This window comes from Dipodomys merriami, unplaced genomic scaffold (assembly GCF_024711535.1).
Source record: "Dipodomys merriami isolate MVZ:Mamm:240054 unplaced genomic scaffold, mDipMer1.0.p SCAF_4, whole genome shotgun sequence".
Lineage (NCBI taxonomy): Eukaryota > Metazoa > Chordata > Mammalia > Rodentia > Heteromyidae > Dipodomys > Dipodomys merriami.
The window spans coordinates 64,075,724-64,094,358 of NW_027205603.1; the positions used below are offsets into that span (position 1 = coordinate 64,075,724).

Consider the following 18,635-nt stretch of genomic DNA (forward strand, 5'->3'; position numbering starts at 1 on the left):
CACTTCCCTTCCCCGCCTCCCCCCTCCCCCCACCCAATTTTACCCCCCTCCCCCCACCCAATTATACCCCCCTCCCCCCCCACACCGAAATTGTAAAGCTGGTTTTGACATGACATTTTGTACTTCTCATTGTTGCAACAGGTCCACCTGAATCCTTAAACGACTTGTTTGTCCCCATCTCCTCCACATGTTATACTAACATCAAATATAGTGAAAGCGGGGGTTACACTATGGGGGAGGGACATACAAAGCAACAAAGAAATAATCTTATAAATGCATTAGAAACACATGCATGAAAGAAACGAAAACATTAAAATACATATTTAAGGTTTCATTTTCCTAACATCACATTATCTGGCCTTTTCCGCTTGACTCATACCTATACTAGATATTGCAAATAAGGGAAACCATGGGACCTATGCTTCTTTGGGCCTGGCTTACTTCACTTAATATAATTTTTTCCAAACCTTTCCATTTCCTAACAAATGGGGAAATGTCATTCTTTCTGATGGAGGCATAGAATTCCATTGTGTATATATACCACATTTTCTTGATCCATTCATCTACTGAGGGGCATCTGGGTTGGTTCCATATCTTAGCTATGGTAAATAATGCTGCAATAAACATAGTTGTGCTGGTAGCTTTAGTGTGGTCTTGTTTGTAAACATTTGGGTAAATGCCCAAAAGTGGGATTGCTGGATCATAGGGGAGATCTATGTGAAGTCTTTTGAGGAACCTCCATACTGCTTTCCAAAGTGGTTGAACAAGTTTACATTCCCACCAACAATGAAGTAAGGTTCCGAACATTATAAGGGAATACTTCTCAAAACTTTATGCTAATAAGTTTGAGAACTTGACAGAAATGGACTTTTTCCTAGCAAATATTGACATGCCAAAACTAAACCAAGATGAGTTAAACCAGCTTAACAGGCCCATATCAAGCATTGAAATAGAAACAGCAATAAGAGACCTCCCAGCTAAGAAAAGTCCAGGACCAGATGGTTTTACAGCGGAATTTTACAAGGCCTTCAAAGCAGAGCTCACACCAATACTCCTCCAACTCTTCAATGAAATTGAAAGAGAAAGCTCACTACCGAACACATTCTATGAAGCCATCATAACCCTCATCCCAAAACCAGGCAGGGACTCATCAAAGAAAGAAAACTATAGACCCATTTCTTTGATGAACATTGATGCAAAACTTCTCAACAAAATTTTGGCCAATCGACTTCAACAATTCATCCAAAAAATCTACTTTTGTTTTTTATTTTCTGTGATACAGTGCTTTATTTCCCCCACTCACTGATGCTAATAACCAATGTCTTTTAGAAGTGAAAATAATCTTAATCATCACGAAATCTAATTCCTCACTTATTTAAGGTGAGAAAACTGAACCACATAGTTTTAAAATCCTAGATTATGCAGCTCTTGATGGTAGAGTTTATATTAGAATAAAGGTCTACTGGTTCATGTATCTCACAATAAACTACCTTATTACTTTGTGGTGCTGAGGATTGAACCCAGGACTGTGTAATCACTGTCAATAAACTATACTTCAGTTTCTCATTACTCCTTCTTCACATATGTGAACTGAGTTTCCCCAATTCAAGTTTTCTTTGTTTGTATTAATAGTAATTTAATATAGTATGTAAAATTTATTGAGTGCTTTTATGCCAAATGCACTACTAGCCACTGTCCACTTATCATTTCAGTCAATGCTCGTGATTACTCTTTTTTTTTTTTTTTTTTTGGTCATGGGGCCTGGGCGCTGTCCCTCAGCTCTTCAGCTCAAGGCGAGCGCTCTACCACTTGAGCTACAGCGCCATTTCTGGTTTTCTAGTGGTTTATTGGAGATAGGAGTCTCATGGTCTTTCCTGCCCAGGCTGGCTTTGAACCGTGATCCTCAGATCTCAGCCTCCTGAGTAGCTAGGATTACAGGCGTGAGCCACCTGCACCCAGCTTTCATGATTACTCTTTTTGTTTTTTTTGGTCCGATCGTGGGGCCTGAACTCTGGGCCTGGGCGCTGGCCCTCAGCTCTTCAGCTCAAGGCTAGCGCTCTACCACTTGAGCCACAGCACCACTTCCGGCTTTTTTCTTTTTGCTTATGTGGTGCTCAGGAATCGAACCCAGGGCCTCATGCATGCAAGGCAAATGCTCTACCACTGAGCCACCTTCCCAGCCCCTCGTGATTACTCTTAAGGCAGCTAGTGACTTACACTTATTTTGCAGATGAGAAAACTGAAATAGAGTGTTTACTATACAGTATCACAATATGTTCAATGTCATTGCATATCCTGTGGCTCCCTCATTTATCATGGATGGAATCTTAGGGAGGATAATATTCATTTATAACCTCTTTTTACATAGGAAACTTATAGCACTAGTTCTAAAAAATAAAATTGAAGAACAGGATGATGAAGAGGAAGATGAAGAGGGAAGGGAAAAAGAAGAAAGGAGGAAAAGGAAGGAGTAGTAAGAAGAAAGAAAAACAAAAGCAGAGAGCAAAACAGGCACTTAATATGTACATTGGCATGGTTTACTATGGCCAGTGTAATCACTGAACTTGGCTTTTAATCACCAAGAGGAGGTGGGGACCAGAAGGGAGGAGTTGTAAATGACATGCTACATCTATATGCTAACAAGTGTGTGTGTGTGTGTGTGTGTGTGTGTGTGTGTGTGTGTGTGTGTGTGTGTGTGTGTTGTGGTGCTTGAAGGTGTGTGTGTGTGTGTGTGTGTGTGTGTGTGTGTGTGTGTGTGTGTGTGTTGTGGTGCTTGAACTCTGGTCCTGGGCGCTGTTCCTCTGCTCTTCAGCTCAAGGCAAAGGCTCTACCACTTGAGCCACAGCACCACTTCCTGTTTTCTGGTGGTTTGTTGGAAATAAGAGTCTCACAGACTTTCTTGCGCACGCTGGCTTGAACTGTGATCCTCAGATCTCAGCCTCCCGAGTAGCTAGGATTATAGGTGTGAATCACCAGTGCCTAGCTAAGTGTTCACCTTTTAAAAAATTATTTTTTGTATAGATGCTGTACAGAGGGGGGTTACAGTTACACGAGTAAGGCAACAAGTACATTCCTTGTTGAGCATTGTTACCTCTTCCCTTGTTGTTCTCCCATTAGCCCTTCCCTCCCCCACTTTCATCACTCCTCTCCCCACCCCCGAAATTGTAAAGTTCATTTCCAATATACTGTCTTGTGGGTATCATTGTTGCAACAGGTCATCCTATGTCCATGTTTTAGCGTTTTGTTATTTCCCTTCCCCTCTCCAAATTAGACAAATATATAGACAAGATGCAGGGTACCAAAATCAAGTACAGTGACAACAGGTGATATACAATGGGGGAAGGAAACAAAAAAAATCACATAGTACATTAAAAACAACAAAGAAAGACCTCTTATGTCCATACAAGATGATGCTAAGTGAAATGAACCCCAAGATATGTTCACCTTTTTATACATGGAATCATAATAGAGTTGACTGATCAAATTTAAGTAAATAAGCTTGGAAAAGAGCAGGTTGTTGTTATTACTAGTTTACATTTTTAAAAGACAGTTTGAAAAGAACAGTTTTGGTCACAGTACAATTGAAAAGAAGGTACAAAGATTTCTCATTTTCCCTTCCCTGACTCATCCCACATATAATGGCCTCCCCCAATACCAACTTCTCCATTTGTTTTACTGATGAACTGACATTGGCACATAATCATGCAAGTCCATAGTTATGTTAGGTTCACTCATAGTGTTGTGCATCCTGTGGGTTTGCACAATGTGTATACTTAACGGTTACAGGCCCATACAGTGTATTCACAGCTCTAAAAATCCTCTCTGCTCTGAATATTTGTGACTTCAGTGCTCCCAATCTCTGGTAGTTACTAATCTTTTTATTGTATTCATACTTCACTTTTTCTAGAAGGTTATATACTTAGAATCCTATAGTCTATAGCCTGTTTTGATCCCTCGCTCTCTTTCTTCCTTGCCTTTTTAGGTATAGTACCCAGGGCCTCATGCAATTATGAATAAATCTGCTATAAATATTGGTGTGTAGGGTTTTGTGTGGGTTTAAATTCTAACTCCTTTGGGTAAATACTAAATTGGGTAAATACTACAATTGGAAGATTATATGGCAAGAGTATGTTTTGCAAGAAACTAACACACTCTCATGGGTTTTGGCTACTAGATGGTTCTGGATAACCTTTTGCTTTGTTTTTAGTAAATTACGATTTTGAACAGCTTATAACAAAAGGGGTAACCCTTCCTGTAACCAACACTGTTTTTTAGAGCAACCATTTTATTTTCAGCTCCTTAGATATTTGCCTGTATGTTTCTGTATGTTTTATTGCATATGTTTAGATACTACTAGTTGTTACTGTTGGACTTGAGGATACTTTAGTATTCTATTTGTGTTCTAATAAATTTCTACAAACCTAGTGCCTTAATACACAACAGATGTTTTTAGATAATAATGTCTATATTAGAGGCCTTTGTGAGAATGGAGTGATTTTTATAGGCATAACACATAGTAAGTTTTCAGTTAATGTTGATTAGATGATGATGATGATGATGATGATGATGATGATGATAATAATAATGTTAATGGTTATGATTAATCCCCAGTACTGTCAGAACAATGTTCTTTAGGCTTCTCTGCCTTTACCCTTCAGATCAAGTTTTCAAATCAACCATTTCTATGGTAATTGTTACCTTTATCCTTTACCAAGTAGTATGCAATAGATATATTAATATTTACCTTTTTTGTTATGTGATGAAATTGGTTAATTTATAAAATTCCTTTAGTTTCTTTTGCTTATAAGATGTGCTTTTAGTTAAGAACCTTGTTATTTTATATCTCTTTACTCCATGTGACCAATACATTTTATTACTCTGGTAGCTTTCTCTATAAATATCTCCACCAAAATAAATAATGCTTCAAAAAGAAAATTATAAAGTCAAATATGATTTAAAAATCTTCTGTTTTTAAGGTAAATATTTGTACATTTGCTTTCTTTTCTTGAACTTGATTAATGAAGAGCTGACTGCATAAGTATAGTTATGAGAGTTCAGCCCATTTATTTTAAAATTATATCCTTTCACCTTTTAAACACTGAACTCTGAAACTTAACACAAATACCATAAGAACATCTGAGGTAGATAATTAAAGTATAATTAAGTTTAAATGCCTTGGTGAAGGAGTATAAAAATTATTTAAATTCAATCGGCTAGTACATTTGCAGTTTTCTTTTATTAGGTGTGAAATCTAAGAATCCCCTGCCAACTCTTGAGGGCTCAATCCAGAATCTTGAATTGAAGTACTGCAGCACATCATTGGTCAAATGTGCCTCTGGGACCATGGGATCAATAAAAATTTGTGCCAAAGCCCCAGGTATGTGCAGCTGGATCGTGTAAAACTTTATTGCCTGTATAGGAGAATTGGCCTTGCATTTTACAAGGAGCGTTACTGAAACAAGAATTTACTCATTGTTCCTATGAATCAGAGGTTTTAATTTTTTTTAATTTGCCTTAAAATTTTTTTAATAGTGCCAGGATGATACTTCTTGACTTTAACAAATTAATTTTATTTAAGAAACAAACCTTGCAGCTTTAAGAATACTTACAAAGGGGAAAAATAACATTTTTTCTGATACTTTTTGGGAAATTCGGAGTTATATGTGACATTTAAATATTAAAATATTAGTATTGCAGGATTAAATAAAATCTGGATGTTTTCAGAGTTATAATTGACTTTGCTTTACTGACTGGTATTTTATAATGGTTTCCTTAAATTATTTGTAATATTTCCAGTACAGACTAAATTTCAAGATAAGATTATAATTGTAATTATTGCATTTAATTTTTAAAAAGTGAGTGTTTATATATATATATATATATATATATATATATATATATAAATTTGTATATATGTTTTTAGTGCTAGTCCTAGAGCTTAAATTCAGAGTCTGAACACTGCCCTTAACCTTTCTTATTCAAGGCTAGTGCTCTGCTACTTGAGCCATAGCTCCAGTTTTGACTTTTTGGTGTTTAATTGGAGATAAGAGTCTCATGGATTTTTTCATGCTCACCGCTGGATTTGAACTGCAGTCCTCAGATCTCAGACCCTCAGCTAGGATTACAGTCCATTATAAAAGAAATTGAACCGAGCCTACATTTATTAGCAAAAGTTGAAACATAATTTTAAGAATTAACAATGGACTGGGCCACTGGTGGCTCATGGCTTGTAATCCTAGCTTTTTGGTAAATTAGGTTCAGGATTCTGTTCTCAGCTAGACTCAGCACACAGAAGAGACCCACTTTTCAACTGATAGCTGGGTGTATAATCATCCCATCTATATTATGAACAGTAAAATCGGTGGGTCATGTACCTGAATGTGCCAGGCAAAAAAGTGAAACTTTAAAGTCTATGTAAAACAGAGCAGAGTCATGGCTCATTTTTAGAGTGCCTGTCTACTAAGTGCAAGCCAGTACCCTGAAAAACAATAACAATTACAACAACAAAATTAGGAACATTTTAAAAGTAGTTTTACCAGTCAGAGTTACAAATTATCAACTAAATGTATCCTTAAAATTCAGAAATTTAATTGAAATGTTTTTGTATTCGTATGTTTTAAGATCAAGTGTCACCAGGATATTCTTACATTTTACTGAAGAGTTTTTATTTTTGTTTCATTCAATAACTATTTTTACTCAGGAGACAGTGGAAAAGAGAAGTTGGTTCCTTTGCTTCAAGGTCCCTCTGACACTAAAGACCTTCATAGTACCAAGTGGCTCAATGAGACTAGAAAGCCAGAATCTCTTTTAGCTCCAGATTTGGTAGCCTTCACTATCCAAGTTCCACAACATATGGACTACTGCCACAGTTCTGGTAAGTTTGAACATTTCATTATTCCCTTATTTTTATTTTATTAAAAAAATTTTATTTTCTTGTAAAGATGCTATACATAGAGGTTACAGTTACATGAGTAAGGTAATGAGTACATTTCTTATTGAGCATTGTTACCCCCTTCTTTGTTTTTCTCCTATTACCCCTTCCTTCCCCCACCTCCCTCACTCTCCCCTGCCAATTCACCCCCCTGAAGTTGTCTTGTGAGTATCATTGTTGCAAGGGTCATCTTGTGTTCTTGTTTCAGCATTTTGTTATTACCCTTCTTCTCCTCAAATTAGATACATATATACACAAAACGCAGGGTACCAAAATCAAGTACAGTGAGAACAGGGGATATACCACAGGGGGGAAGAACATACAAAGGAAACAAAAAAAATCGCATAGTACATTTAAAACAACAACAAAGAAAGACCTCTTGTGTCCATATCTTGGGGTTCATTTCACTTAGCATCATTTTATATAAATTTTGAGCTTTTCTGCTCATCTGAGAACATTAGACATATACTATTTAGACATATATTAGACATATACTAATTATTGCATTTTCTTTCCAAGAATTACTTTTAAAATCGGAATTTTTTTTAAGAAGAAAGAAGAACAATTTGTGTTGATTGGGTATTCTCTACAGTTGTGCTTTTCTAAAATTCAGAGAAAATATTTTTGTGTTAGCTTTAATAATTAAATGTCTTTATAAATAATAATGGCTTTTATATAAGGGATTTAGATTTGTGTAGCATTTAGCCTGAGATTTATATTTATAAAGTTCAGATGAATTCTGAAATTTCGCATGTCATGTTTCATACATTTTCCTGACTTAGTAGCTCTTTGACTGTGTCCCACAGTGTGTCATATTGAAATTAGATGTTTAGGCTTTCTGTACTTTTTTAGAAAGGATAAGATTTAACAGTGGAAGTAACAATAAAAATAAAAGCAAAAGTTAAAAACAGAGATTTGAGATCCTATTTTTAAGGTTTGTATTTTTTCTACTATTGCTTTGCTTCATAAAAAGAAATTGTTTCATTTTATTTACCACAATAGTAGAACCATACCTCGCTTGTTGAAAGATGATATCAGGGAAAAAAGTTAGGTAGATGAGTATCACTTATGAGCTCAGTTGGCCAATATATCATTAATAAAATGTAGGTTGTCAGTCAGTGAAGGTAATAAAACAGCAACATAAGATTTCTTAAAGGGATTTCCTAAAAAAGATTTCTCTATAGTTTATTTTTCAGTGAGTATTTTGAAATACCTGCATAAAAGTATCATTGTAAGTTAAGTGTTATAACTTATAGGAGTTATGTTTAGTATTACTAAGTGCAAAGTAGAAACAAAAAGATTTGTGTTAATTAGGCAGACTAAATTAAAGTAAATATTAAAATAATGCACAAGTAAATACATATAAGAACATAAAGAAGTTTTTTTTTTTAATGCCAATTCCAGGGTTTGAACTCAGGGCTTGTCACTCAGTAGGCTTGCTTGCTTGGTAGCTACTCTGCCACTTGAACCATATCTCCAGCCTGGCTTTTTATTTGTTATATTTGAGATAGGCCTTTTTGTGATCATTGTATCTTAACCTTGTGAGTAGCTAGAAGTAGGCCTGAACCACCAGCATCTAGCTCACATTTTGAAAGTTTTGCTGTATTCCCATTTTTACCTAAGTGGTAGTCACATTAAAAATGGGAAATTAGTCTGAGGATTTCTTGACATCATGCTTCTGAAGAGAACATTCCTCAAAAAATGTTACATGCTAACAAAATTAGCATGGTACCTGCACAAAAACAAACCTTTGTAAACTAATGGAATAGAAGACAAAGGTACCAAAAGCATACATTAGAAAAAAGACAGCATCTTTAGCAGGTAGTGCTGATTACACTGGATATTCTCATGTAGAAGACTAAAACCAGATTGGCAAGGATGGGGGAGCCCCTTACACACTGTTGTAGTGATGTAAATTGTACCACCTTCTATGAGCTGTCTAAAAACTTAAAAATAGAAATACTAGCATGACATGTTGGCTCACACCTTCTCCTCTGGAAGCTGAGGCAGGAGGATGGCAAGTTAGAGGCCAGCATAGGCTGAAGCGTTGCAGGCTAGTAAGATCCTGTCTCAAACAACATAAGCCATACAAACAAACAAACAGAACTGTCATATCGATCCATACTCTTGCATATGTTCTTAAAGGTTATTAAATAACTACATGCCATGTGTACTGTAGCACTATTCACAGTCACTAAGTTATGAATTTAGTCTAGGCTTAGGTGCCCATCAGTGGGTGGATAGATAAAAACAATGTAAGTACCTATACTAGTTTATTCAGCCATAAAGAAGTAAAAAATTATGTCATTTGTAGGAAAACAACACTGGAGATCATCATGTTAAATGAATTCAAAGCCAATCTCTGACAAGTCCTTTGTTTTATCTGATGTATGGAATTTAGTAAGAAAAAACAAAGAAGGAAAAAATGAAAGTAAAAGAGATGATTAGGGATGTGGAAAGCAAAACGGGACAGTGAAGAGTAGGTATTAAGGAAGAGTAATAGAGTAGAACATGATAAGGAATACCAATGAAACTTACTACTTTGTGTCATTGATACAACAAAAATGAGAAATAAATTCATTTTAGGAATTGTATTGATTTTATTATTATTAAAAATACATTAGTCTGATGAGAATGGTTTGGAATCCTAAAGATAGAATGATATGAGGATGAATTTGAGATCCAAACCACAACTGTTCCTACAGGTGAGGTTCTTGCCAGTCTTTCAAGAAGTGATTGACAAATACTTTAGTAAAGGCAGATAGATAATATCTAGGCTTTGTGGACCAGGGTGTCTTGTTTCATGTGTTTACTTCTGCTCTTGTAGCCCCCCCCCCAAAAAAAAAAAGCTACTCTGTGTGTGTGTGTGTGTGTGTGTGTGTGTGTGTGTGTGTGTGTGTGTGTGTGTGTGTGTGTGTTTGATGATATTCTAGTTAAAATTTATTGGAACAGAAAGTGGACCAGGTTTGATCATTTTCTTTTCAATACCTTTATTTCAGGGAGGCACAAATAAATAGCTTTGTTGATGACTATTTAATCAAATTCCTTCAATATGCTGTTTAACAACCTCTTTTATATAACTAGTCATATTAATACTTTTGATAGGTTTTTATTTTCAAATTAGGAGATTATTATGATATTCATTTCAGCATTCAGACATCCATTTTCAGTTCTGATACCTAAGAAGGTATTAATCTTATCTGAATCTGTTACATATTCTCCAGCTGGACTTCTGTAGCTTTTAATGTTTCTCTAAACATACTTAAAGAGTGAACTATATTTATAATTTTAATATTTATTATTTTAATATTCATATTACTGTTCATAAGTTGAATCTATTTCTAGGGTCACATTAATTTTCTTTTCAACTTTTCTAAAAGTAAGGTGGATAGGAAATATTATCTGTGACACCTATGATATTTAAAGGGTAAAGTTTTACAACTTTTCATGCTGTTTAGGAAATTCACCTAATCTTCAACATTAATGTCATGTTTAGAGTTGTTGATAGATCTGTATGTAAAATTGTAATGTGATCATGTATTTGGTTCCTTGAAAACTTTGCTTTTGATTGTTTGAATCCTATAATATAATGTGTTTTTACTTCAGGTGTGTTCACATACTTTATTATAGAGCATTTTGAAATTTAAGGTTTTTATCTGCTTTGGGACTACCATGCACATTTATGGCTTAGATATTTATGATAATGGTTTAGAGATTTCATAAATATTTTTATAAACCAGTTTTAACATGTTTTATTAATTGTATGATCATGTAACCAGATTTTAATGAAATATGTTTGGGTATGTGTATGTATGTATATGACAGATGGTATAGAGAAATAAAAGACAGTTACAAACTGTGAGCTGTCTTTGGAGATTTTACTGAATCATATCAGTTTCTCAGCAAGTATTTTTCTTGCTACTGTGTCTTAAGTCCCCCCCAACTACACATACAAACACAGTAACTCATACTTCTTGATTATTTTCTTTTCACTGGGTTTTCTTAGTTCTATCACAGTCTATTATATTATATACTCTAGATTCATTTTGCTGTTTTCTTTTCCTGCTATTTGAATTTTATTCTTTATTTGGGCTGCAATTTTTTTCTTTTGCTATATTTTCATTATTCAGAACAATAATTGGCCAATAACTCACTGAAAGTAAATATTTAGTGAACAAATGAAAAAAATGAGTGAGGATTGCATTTTTTGAGGCTTGAACATGTAATGAAAATGAGACAAGAAGTCTTTTCTGATATTAAAAACAAACATTCTGGGTAGTTCAATTCCTTCGAGATGAAAAATTAAAGAGAGCACAAGTTAACCATTTTGTCATTCTCAGAAACAGATGTCTAGGTGACATTGTTAATAAACTTTTCCCATGGGTTTATAAATTTGAAATATGATCATACTAATTGGCTTAGAGGATCATGGTATAATGTGTGGAAGACAGCTGCTATGGTGTATATGCTTCCAACTGAAGGAGAGAGCATTAAAGCTGAGAACCTGAAGTATTTTGGATGTTATATAAAAGTAAGCTAAGAAGTGAGTTTTAAGAGGAGCTCAGTAAGGTAGCATCACTTTCTAATATCAGAATGTGAGAATAGGCAGGATAATAATGGGAAATAGGAGTTAATGTGATAGAAAGGAATATTACTAGCCGGGTACCATTGGCTCACGCCTGTAATCCTAGCTACTCAGGAAGCTGAGATCTGAGAATTGTGGTGAGACTCTTATCTCCAATAAACCACCAGGAAACTGGAAGTGGTGCTGTGGCTCAAGTGGGAGAGTGCTCGCCTTGAGCTGAAGAGCTGAAGGACAGCACCCAGGCCCAGAGTTCAAGCCCCATGACCGACCAAAAAAACCCAAAAGGAATATTATTGATATTAATGAAACTCATTGTAAAGTAGTTTTAGATGTGATTGTAACTTTTAGAAAGTAGTTTTTATAAAACAATACTTTCAGGAAAACAAATATTATTTGTCTTATGGTGGATGAAGAAAAAGGCTAAAAGTTAAGTGACTTATCCACGCCTACCAAGTCAGACTTTGAACCTAAACTTGGGCTTTCAGATTATACTATTACTCCATATCCTAGGCTTTTTGGCATTTTGTCTTTTAACCTTAGTATCCATGTTGCAAGGCATAGCATCCTTCAGCCTTTAAAAGTTCTTTAACTTTGTGAATATCTTCTTTCTTAGTTTATGTTAATCACTGTCTAAACAGCTACATTTCATGATTTCATGACATTGCTTCCTCTTTGAAGTCTTAGCACCTCCCTTGCAATTTGCCCTCCTTCCCCCATGACTGCATTCTGCACTTGACTGATTCTGATTTTAGTGAAGGGGTTGAGGGTTCTTGTGGGAAGTCAGTATACCAACTTGCATTCTATGTAATGATACTAACATAGATATTAGAAATCAAATAAATGCTTCTCTACTTCCTTTATAGATAGACAAACTTGTTAACTATAATTGATATATCTATTTGTTTTTGGTATATGCAGAATGATATATTTTGTATTCTTGCATTGATTCTGAACAATTTCTTTTTATTAAATAGAAACTTTAGCTTTTCTTATTATGCTATATTTTGTCCTTGGCATAACAAGTTCTGCTTGTCAAAATGTTCTTTTTCAGTCATGCTATTAATACATAACTAAATTTGTATATCTGATTAGGAATATAAAGTAGTCAAGGAGAACATTCAAGTTAGAATCAAAAGAACTTGGAAAGTATTATTTGTATTTTTAAGTATTAAGAATCTATTTTAACATGGCTCCCTCTGTTTGCTTTAGATGTGCTGGTGATTTTTTTCCCCCCTCAGTCATCATTTTACTTTTGCGTATGATTTTTTTCTTCTCATAGCTATCCTTGCTCTGTTTATTCTTGATCAGTCTTAAAATCTCTGTCCCATATTCTTCCTCTATTAAATAGTTCTAATTATGATTAGATCTTATTTATTAGCCTTCAAGTTTTTGGTCTAGTTTTATAAGCAACATGAAATTTTATTTCAGCTGTATATGAACCTGACCAAATTGAATCAGTTAGCTGCACTTCCCAATTTTCTTCAATTTCTGACATTTACACTTGATCATATTTTTTCAAGTAAAACCATAATCTTTCTTGACCTCTATATATGTGGAGAGAAAACTTTCTATAAGGTCTGTAATATTGTTTAATAGCCTTCTGCCCTTAACGAACAGTCATTTTTTAAAAAAATTTTTTATTGTAAAGATACCATACAGAGGGTTACAGTTACATGAGTGAGGCAATGAGTACACTTCCTCTTGAACATTGTTACCCCCTCCATTGTTTTCCCCCTACCATCCCCTCCCTCCCTCCCTTCCCCAAGGTTCTTTTTTTTTTCTTTTTTGATTGTGATTAAGTGATTACTTAATTTCCGGAAATTCACAGTATTGTGGAATAATGATGCTCATTTAAAGTCACAAGTTCATTCTAACTTTCCTGGAGCAAATTGTCTATCACAGTCTGTAATATATAACGGTGCTCACATGTTATATACCATATATGTGATCAGCAGCATGGGGATATTTGGTAGTGGTTCAACCAGATGAGTGGGAGTTCTTTGTTTCTTAAGTCCTGTTAGTTTTGTCATATCACCTAACATTTTGGATTTATCATCCACTTATCAGGGAGACCATGTACTGTTTGTCTCTTCGTTCTTGGCTTACCTCGCTCAACATGATTCCTTCTAGCTCCATCCATTTCCCTGCAAATGTCATTATTTTGTCATTTCTAATGGCTGCATAATATTCCATTGTGTATAGATACCACGATTTTTGGATCCATTCATCTGTGGTGGGGCATCTAGGTTGTTTCCATATCCTAGCTATTGCGAACAGTGCTGCAATAAACATGGAGGTGCACGTGTCCTTGTATATTGGTTCCTGTTGTTCAGGGTAGATGCCTAGAAGTGGTATGACTGGGTCGTAAGGGAGGTCAATCTTTAGCTTTCTCCAGACTGCTTTCCAAAGTGGTTGTATGAGTGTACATTCCCACCAGCAGTGTAATAGCGTTCCTCGTTCTCCACATCCCCTCCAGCATTTGTCGTTGGCTGATTTGTGGATGTGGGACATTCTGACTGGGGTAAGGTGGTATCCCAGGGTTGTCTTTATTTGCATTTCCTTCACCACCAGGGATGATAAACATTTCCTCATGTGTTTCTTTGCCATTTTTATTTCTTCATTTGAGAAGTCCCTCTTTAGTTCCCTTGCCCATTTAGTAATTGGTTTGTTAGGTTTGGGAGGGATTAGTTTCTTGAGTTCCCTGTATATACAGGATGTTAACCCCTTGTCTGATATATTGCTGGTAAATATTTTTTCCCAATTAGTTGGTTGTCTTTCTAGCTTGGTTGCGATAGCTTTATCTGTGCAGAAGCTTTTTATTTTAAGGTAGTCCCATTTGTCGAGTCTCCAACTTGTTGTGACCCTGGGACTCTGTTCAGGAAGTTTCTTCCTGTGCCTATTAGTTCAAGTGTCTCTCCTACTCTGTCCTGCAGTAGTTTCAGAGATTCAGGTTTAATGTTAAGGTCTTTAATCCATTTTGAGTTGATGTTGGTGCATGGTGATAGGCTGGGGTCCACTTTTAGTTTTCTGCATGTGGCTGCCCAGTTTTCCCAGCACCAGCGGTTGAAGAGGCTGTGTTTCTTCCATTGTATGTCTTTGGCTCCTTTGTCGAATATCAGCTGGCTGTAGGCCTGTGGATTTATTTCTGGATCTTCTATTCTGTTCCATTGGTCTTCGGGTCTGTTTTTGTGCCAGTACCATGCTGTCTTTGTTATTATAGCTCTGTAGTAGAGTTTGAAGTTCGGCATGGATAGCCCTCCCATATTGTCTTTATCCCCTAGAATTGTTTTGGCTATTCTAGGTCTTTTGTTGACGAACAGTCATTTTTAAGGTTATGTTATTGCTCTTCTCCTTTATATTTGAAAGATTGAATTAATACTACTTCTTTTACTAGCTAATCATAAATTGATATCACTTTACTTTCATTTGAGATCCAAACTCCAGGTTTGGTCATTCCTTAGCCATTTCCTAAGGATATTTTAATGGTGCCTGACATTGAAAAATAAACAGCATAGTTTTCTTTTTTTCTTTTTTTTTTTTTTGGGTCCATTTGTGGGGCCTGAACTCTGGGCCTAGGCGCTGACTCTCAGCTCTTCAGCTCAAGGCTAGCGCTCTACCACTTGAGCCACAGTGCCACTTCCGGCTTTTTTATTTTTGCTTATGTGGTACAGAGGAATCGAACCCAGGGCCTCATGCATGCAAGGCAAGTGCTCTACCACTGAGCCACCTTCCCATCCCCTAGTTTTCTTTCTTTTATTTATTTTTTATTTTTATTTTTTCCGGTCATGGCTCTTCAGCTCAAGGCGAGCACTCTACCACTTGAGTCACAGCACCACTTCCAGCATAGTTTTCTTACCTAATGTAAACTGCATTATTTGTTACTTAAGTATTACTTGTAGTGTTACTGGTAATAATATAGCATAATTATAACAAAATAATTTTTGATATAATATTTAATAATGGTGCTACTTACATTTTCTCTTAATGCTAAAGATTTCAGGACAAGCTCAATTCCTCCTTCTTACTCTTCTGTCAATTCCATAGTTTTTTTTTTTTCATATAACTTAATAGCTCAGTCTAAATATTATTGCATTACTTAAGTCATTTCTCATGATTCAGATTAATTGCCATATTGATTATTTCTACTGCATGATTGAAAAAGGTCTATTTTAAAATAGTACAAAAATACAAATTCAAAAAAAAATAAATAAAATAGTACTCCAAAACTTAACACAATACTGTGCATAACACAAACTATATGTTATGCACATGTCTTAGATTCATGTGGTGGACTTAATTTTACCTGCTTTGTTCTTAGTTGTTTGCCACTGAAGATTACATGTTTTTAATTTTTTGGTGCTGGTCTTGGGGCTTAAAGTAGGCCCTGGATACTTTCTTTCCCCGATCCTTTTTTACGCAAAGGTAGCCTTCTACCATTTGAACCACAGCTTTACTTCTGGCCTTTTTTGGTAGTTAACTAGAGAAAAGAGTCTCATGGATTTTCTTGCCTGGGCTGAAAAATCCTCAGGTTGCAGCCTTCTGAGTAGTTAGGATTACAGGTATGAGCCACTTGTACCCAGTTTTGGCAATTATATGTCTTTTTTTACGTGAAGTATTGTGGAGATAATTTCATATTTGTTGCTGATATTCATTTATAGATCTACAAGGAGTGGCTTATAACTGCTCCTGTGGAATTTTACCTAGTTCATTTTGGTCTCACATTAATAAAGAAGACACCTTTTGAAGTATCTAGTGAACTGTAGTTACTGTATAAGCCTAATGACAAGATTTTGGGGAGTGAGGAGAAGCAGATTCTTGCCTGAGTTCTAGTGTTGTACAGATACACCACCAACCTTAGAGGCATTGTTTTCTTTTAATATATACAACTTAGAAAACCGTTTTCTTCCTAAGATTAGAAAAGTAAAATTAGGTGATTATTCTAAAATAATACAATATAAGTATTCATGGTAAAATAATCTTTAAAAGTAATGAAACTTTAAGCCAGTCTTTGTATCTTTTGGTGTGATTAGTTTTTTTTTAAAAAAAAAACTTTGTTAGATTTTTCATAAATTCTTACCTTTACTAATCAAATATGGGAAACTTTTGGTAATCATTAATCGAAAGTGATAATTATAGTTTTAGAGTCAGAAAATTTTGTTAAATTGAGGAGTAAATCATTTGGTTTACTCCTGAGAATATGAATTGTTAAGGAGATTTAAGAATGGAGGCAGAATTTTACATGGCAAGTTTCAAGTTATAGGGGATGATTTTTTTTAGAAGAAAGTTTTCATAATGTAGAATTAAGTGAATTACCTTGAAGTTATGTTTTTAGTATTTTTGACAGAACTCATTGTAGCAATTAAAGACAATTCACATTTGTGGTTTGGAGATAAATGTGTAAAAATTATACCCATCTATCTTATTACATTTCCTCTTGGCTCCCTGAGGACTTTACTATGTACTTTATCTGTAATTGTTGCCAGTTTTCTATCATGTTCCCACTGGGCTTCTGGAGCAAAAAATCTTATCCTCTTGATGACAGAGCTTGCCTGAATGATTTCATGCTTCTAGCATTTTTGTTCACGGGAATTAAGAGCAAGATGTAACTACAGCTGAACAGAGCATCTATTTTTGTAATTTTGGAGTTTGGGCTCTGTTATTGGAACTAAATGAAGAGATGCAGGTGTTCTCTAGCCCAAGCCCTTTGGGAGTTTTGATGGTAGATGCTTGAAAGGAAAATGCATGTGTTTTCAGAGTCAAACAGCAGCTGTGAGACAAGGATTTATGTTTTTCTCAGAACTTTGGGATTTCAAAATGTTACATTGAATCACAAGCATAGAAACAAGAGCAAATGTTAAAGATGTTATACAAAAAAGTAAATTTACTAATCTTTTCACCATATGAACTATTTGTGGGAATATATGAACAAAGTGAAATTTAAGCATAAGGATTATGATAATTTGTTGGATAGAGTTCATTGAGAATGTTGCATTTTTAGTTGAAGTTTTTATCCTGCTAATTACTTAACAATATATATTTCAATGTCAGTATATATACAATCAAGGGTCTTTGCAAAATCCTTGCCATATACATTTTGATTATAATTCTGGAAAAATTTTAATAACTGTCTTTCAAATAACACAATAATATAAAGGACAATAAATTAAATTTAAATTTCTATCTAAAATAATAATAGTGGGACTTTACTGATGTTCATGTCAAACATACATATTTTAACATCTATCTATATATAAAACAGATACACACTTAAAATTCTTTTTTAGATAATAAAATTACTGTTTTAGTTGTCAAATTTTTCTTTATTTAGTAACTACTGTTTAATATATATTTTCCTCATATTTCTATTGTTTGTTTTTTTAGTATAGTCATTACTTATCCATTAAATACTTTATTGTACATTTTCTGTGTATAGAAATATAATGGTGTATAACTGTTTGTACTGTAATTTCTTACATATTAGGAACACATATGTAAATAACCATGGGAGAATGAGTGAATGAGAGGTTGCTAAATAAAGGGGCTTTATCAGTTTTGTTTTTTTTTAAATATTCTGTTTTATTTTTATACATTGTAAACTGTATTAGTTTGAACAACTCATCTTTTCTGCATTTTGGTTTCCTATCTTTCAAAATAAAGTGTAGAATTAGTAGAATTGATTGTTGTGAAGATTAATGCTATGTCCTTAACTACATTGTAAACTAGGAAAGCACAATGTAAATTATATTACTTGCTTTGAAATAGTATCATATATGAATTGCTTTTTTATAACAACGTTTTTCTCTAAGTATTTTCTTTTGCTTCTTGTTTCTGTATCTCAGCTGATCTGTCTAATTTAATTTTATTTTGAAGTTACCTTTGTAAACCTGTGGGTACAGAGTTTTTAAGCTGAGGATCAAATCTTTTACCTAGTTTGAGAATCCTTCACATGCCTTGGTTAACTCATGATGCTAGGAGTCAGGAGCAGTTTCAACAGCAACAGGAAATTACTTATTCCTTTGAACAGTTTGGATTCTGGATGAAAGCCAGAGGGAGAAATCCAATGAGCCTCTGGGTAACCAGTTGTTTCCCTCATTTATAGCACAGGGTCAAAATTTTGGC

The 18,635-nt window shown here is 34.7% G+C and overlaps 1 protein-coding gene across 4 annotated transcripts in view; it reads left to right on the plus strand.

Annotated features, from left to right (window-relative positions):
• Positions 1-18,635, plus strand: part of Vps13b (vacuolar protein sorting 13 homolog B) — a 515,578-nt gene that overhangs the window by 132,283 nt on the left and 364,660 nt on the right. For all 4 annotated transcript variants that reach the window (XM_069991130.1, XM_069991132.1, XM_069991133.1 and 1 more), the window contains exons 18-19: positions 5,243-5,377; positions 6,701-6,874. In XM_069991130.1, the coding sequence (XP_069847231.1) occupies positions 5,243-5,377; positions 6,701-6,874 (309 nt within the window). The remainder of the gene's footprint in view (positions 1-5,242; positions 5,378-6,700; positions 6,875-18,635) is intronic.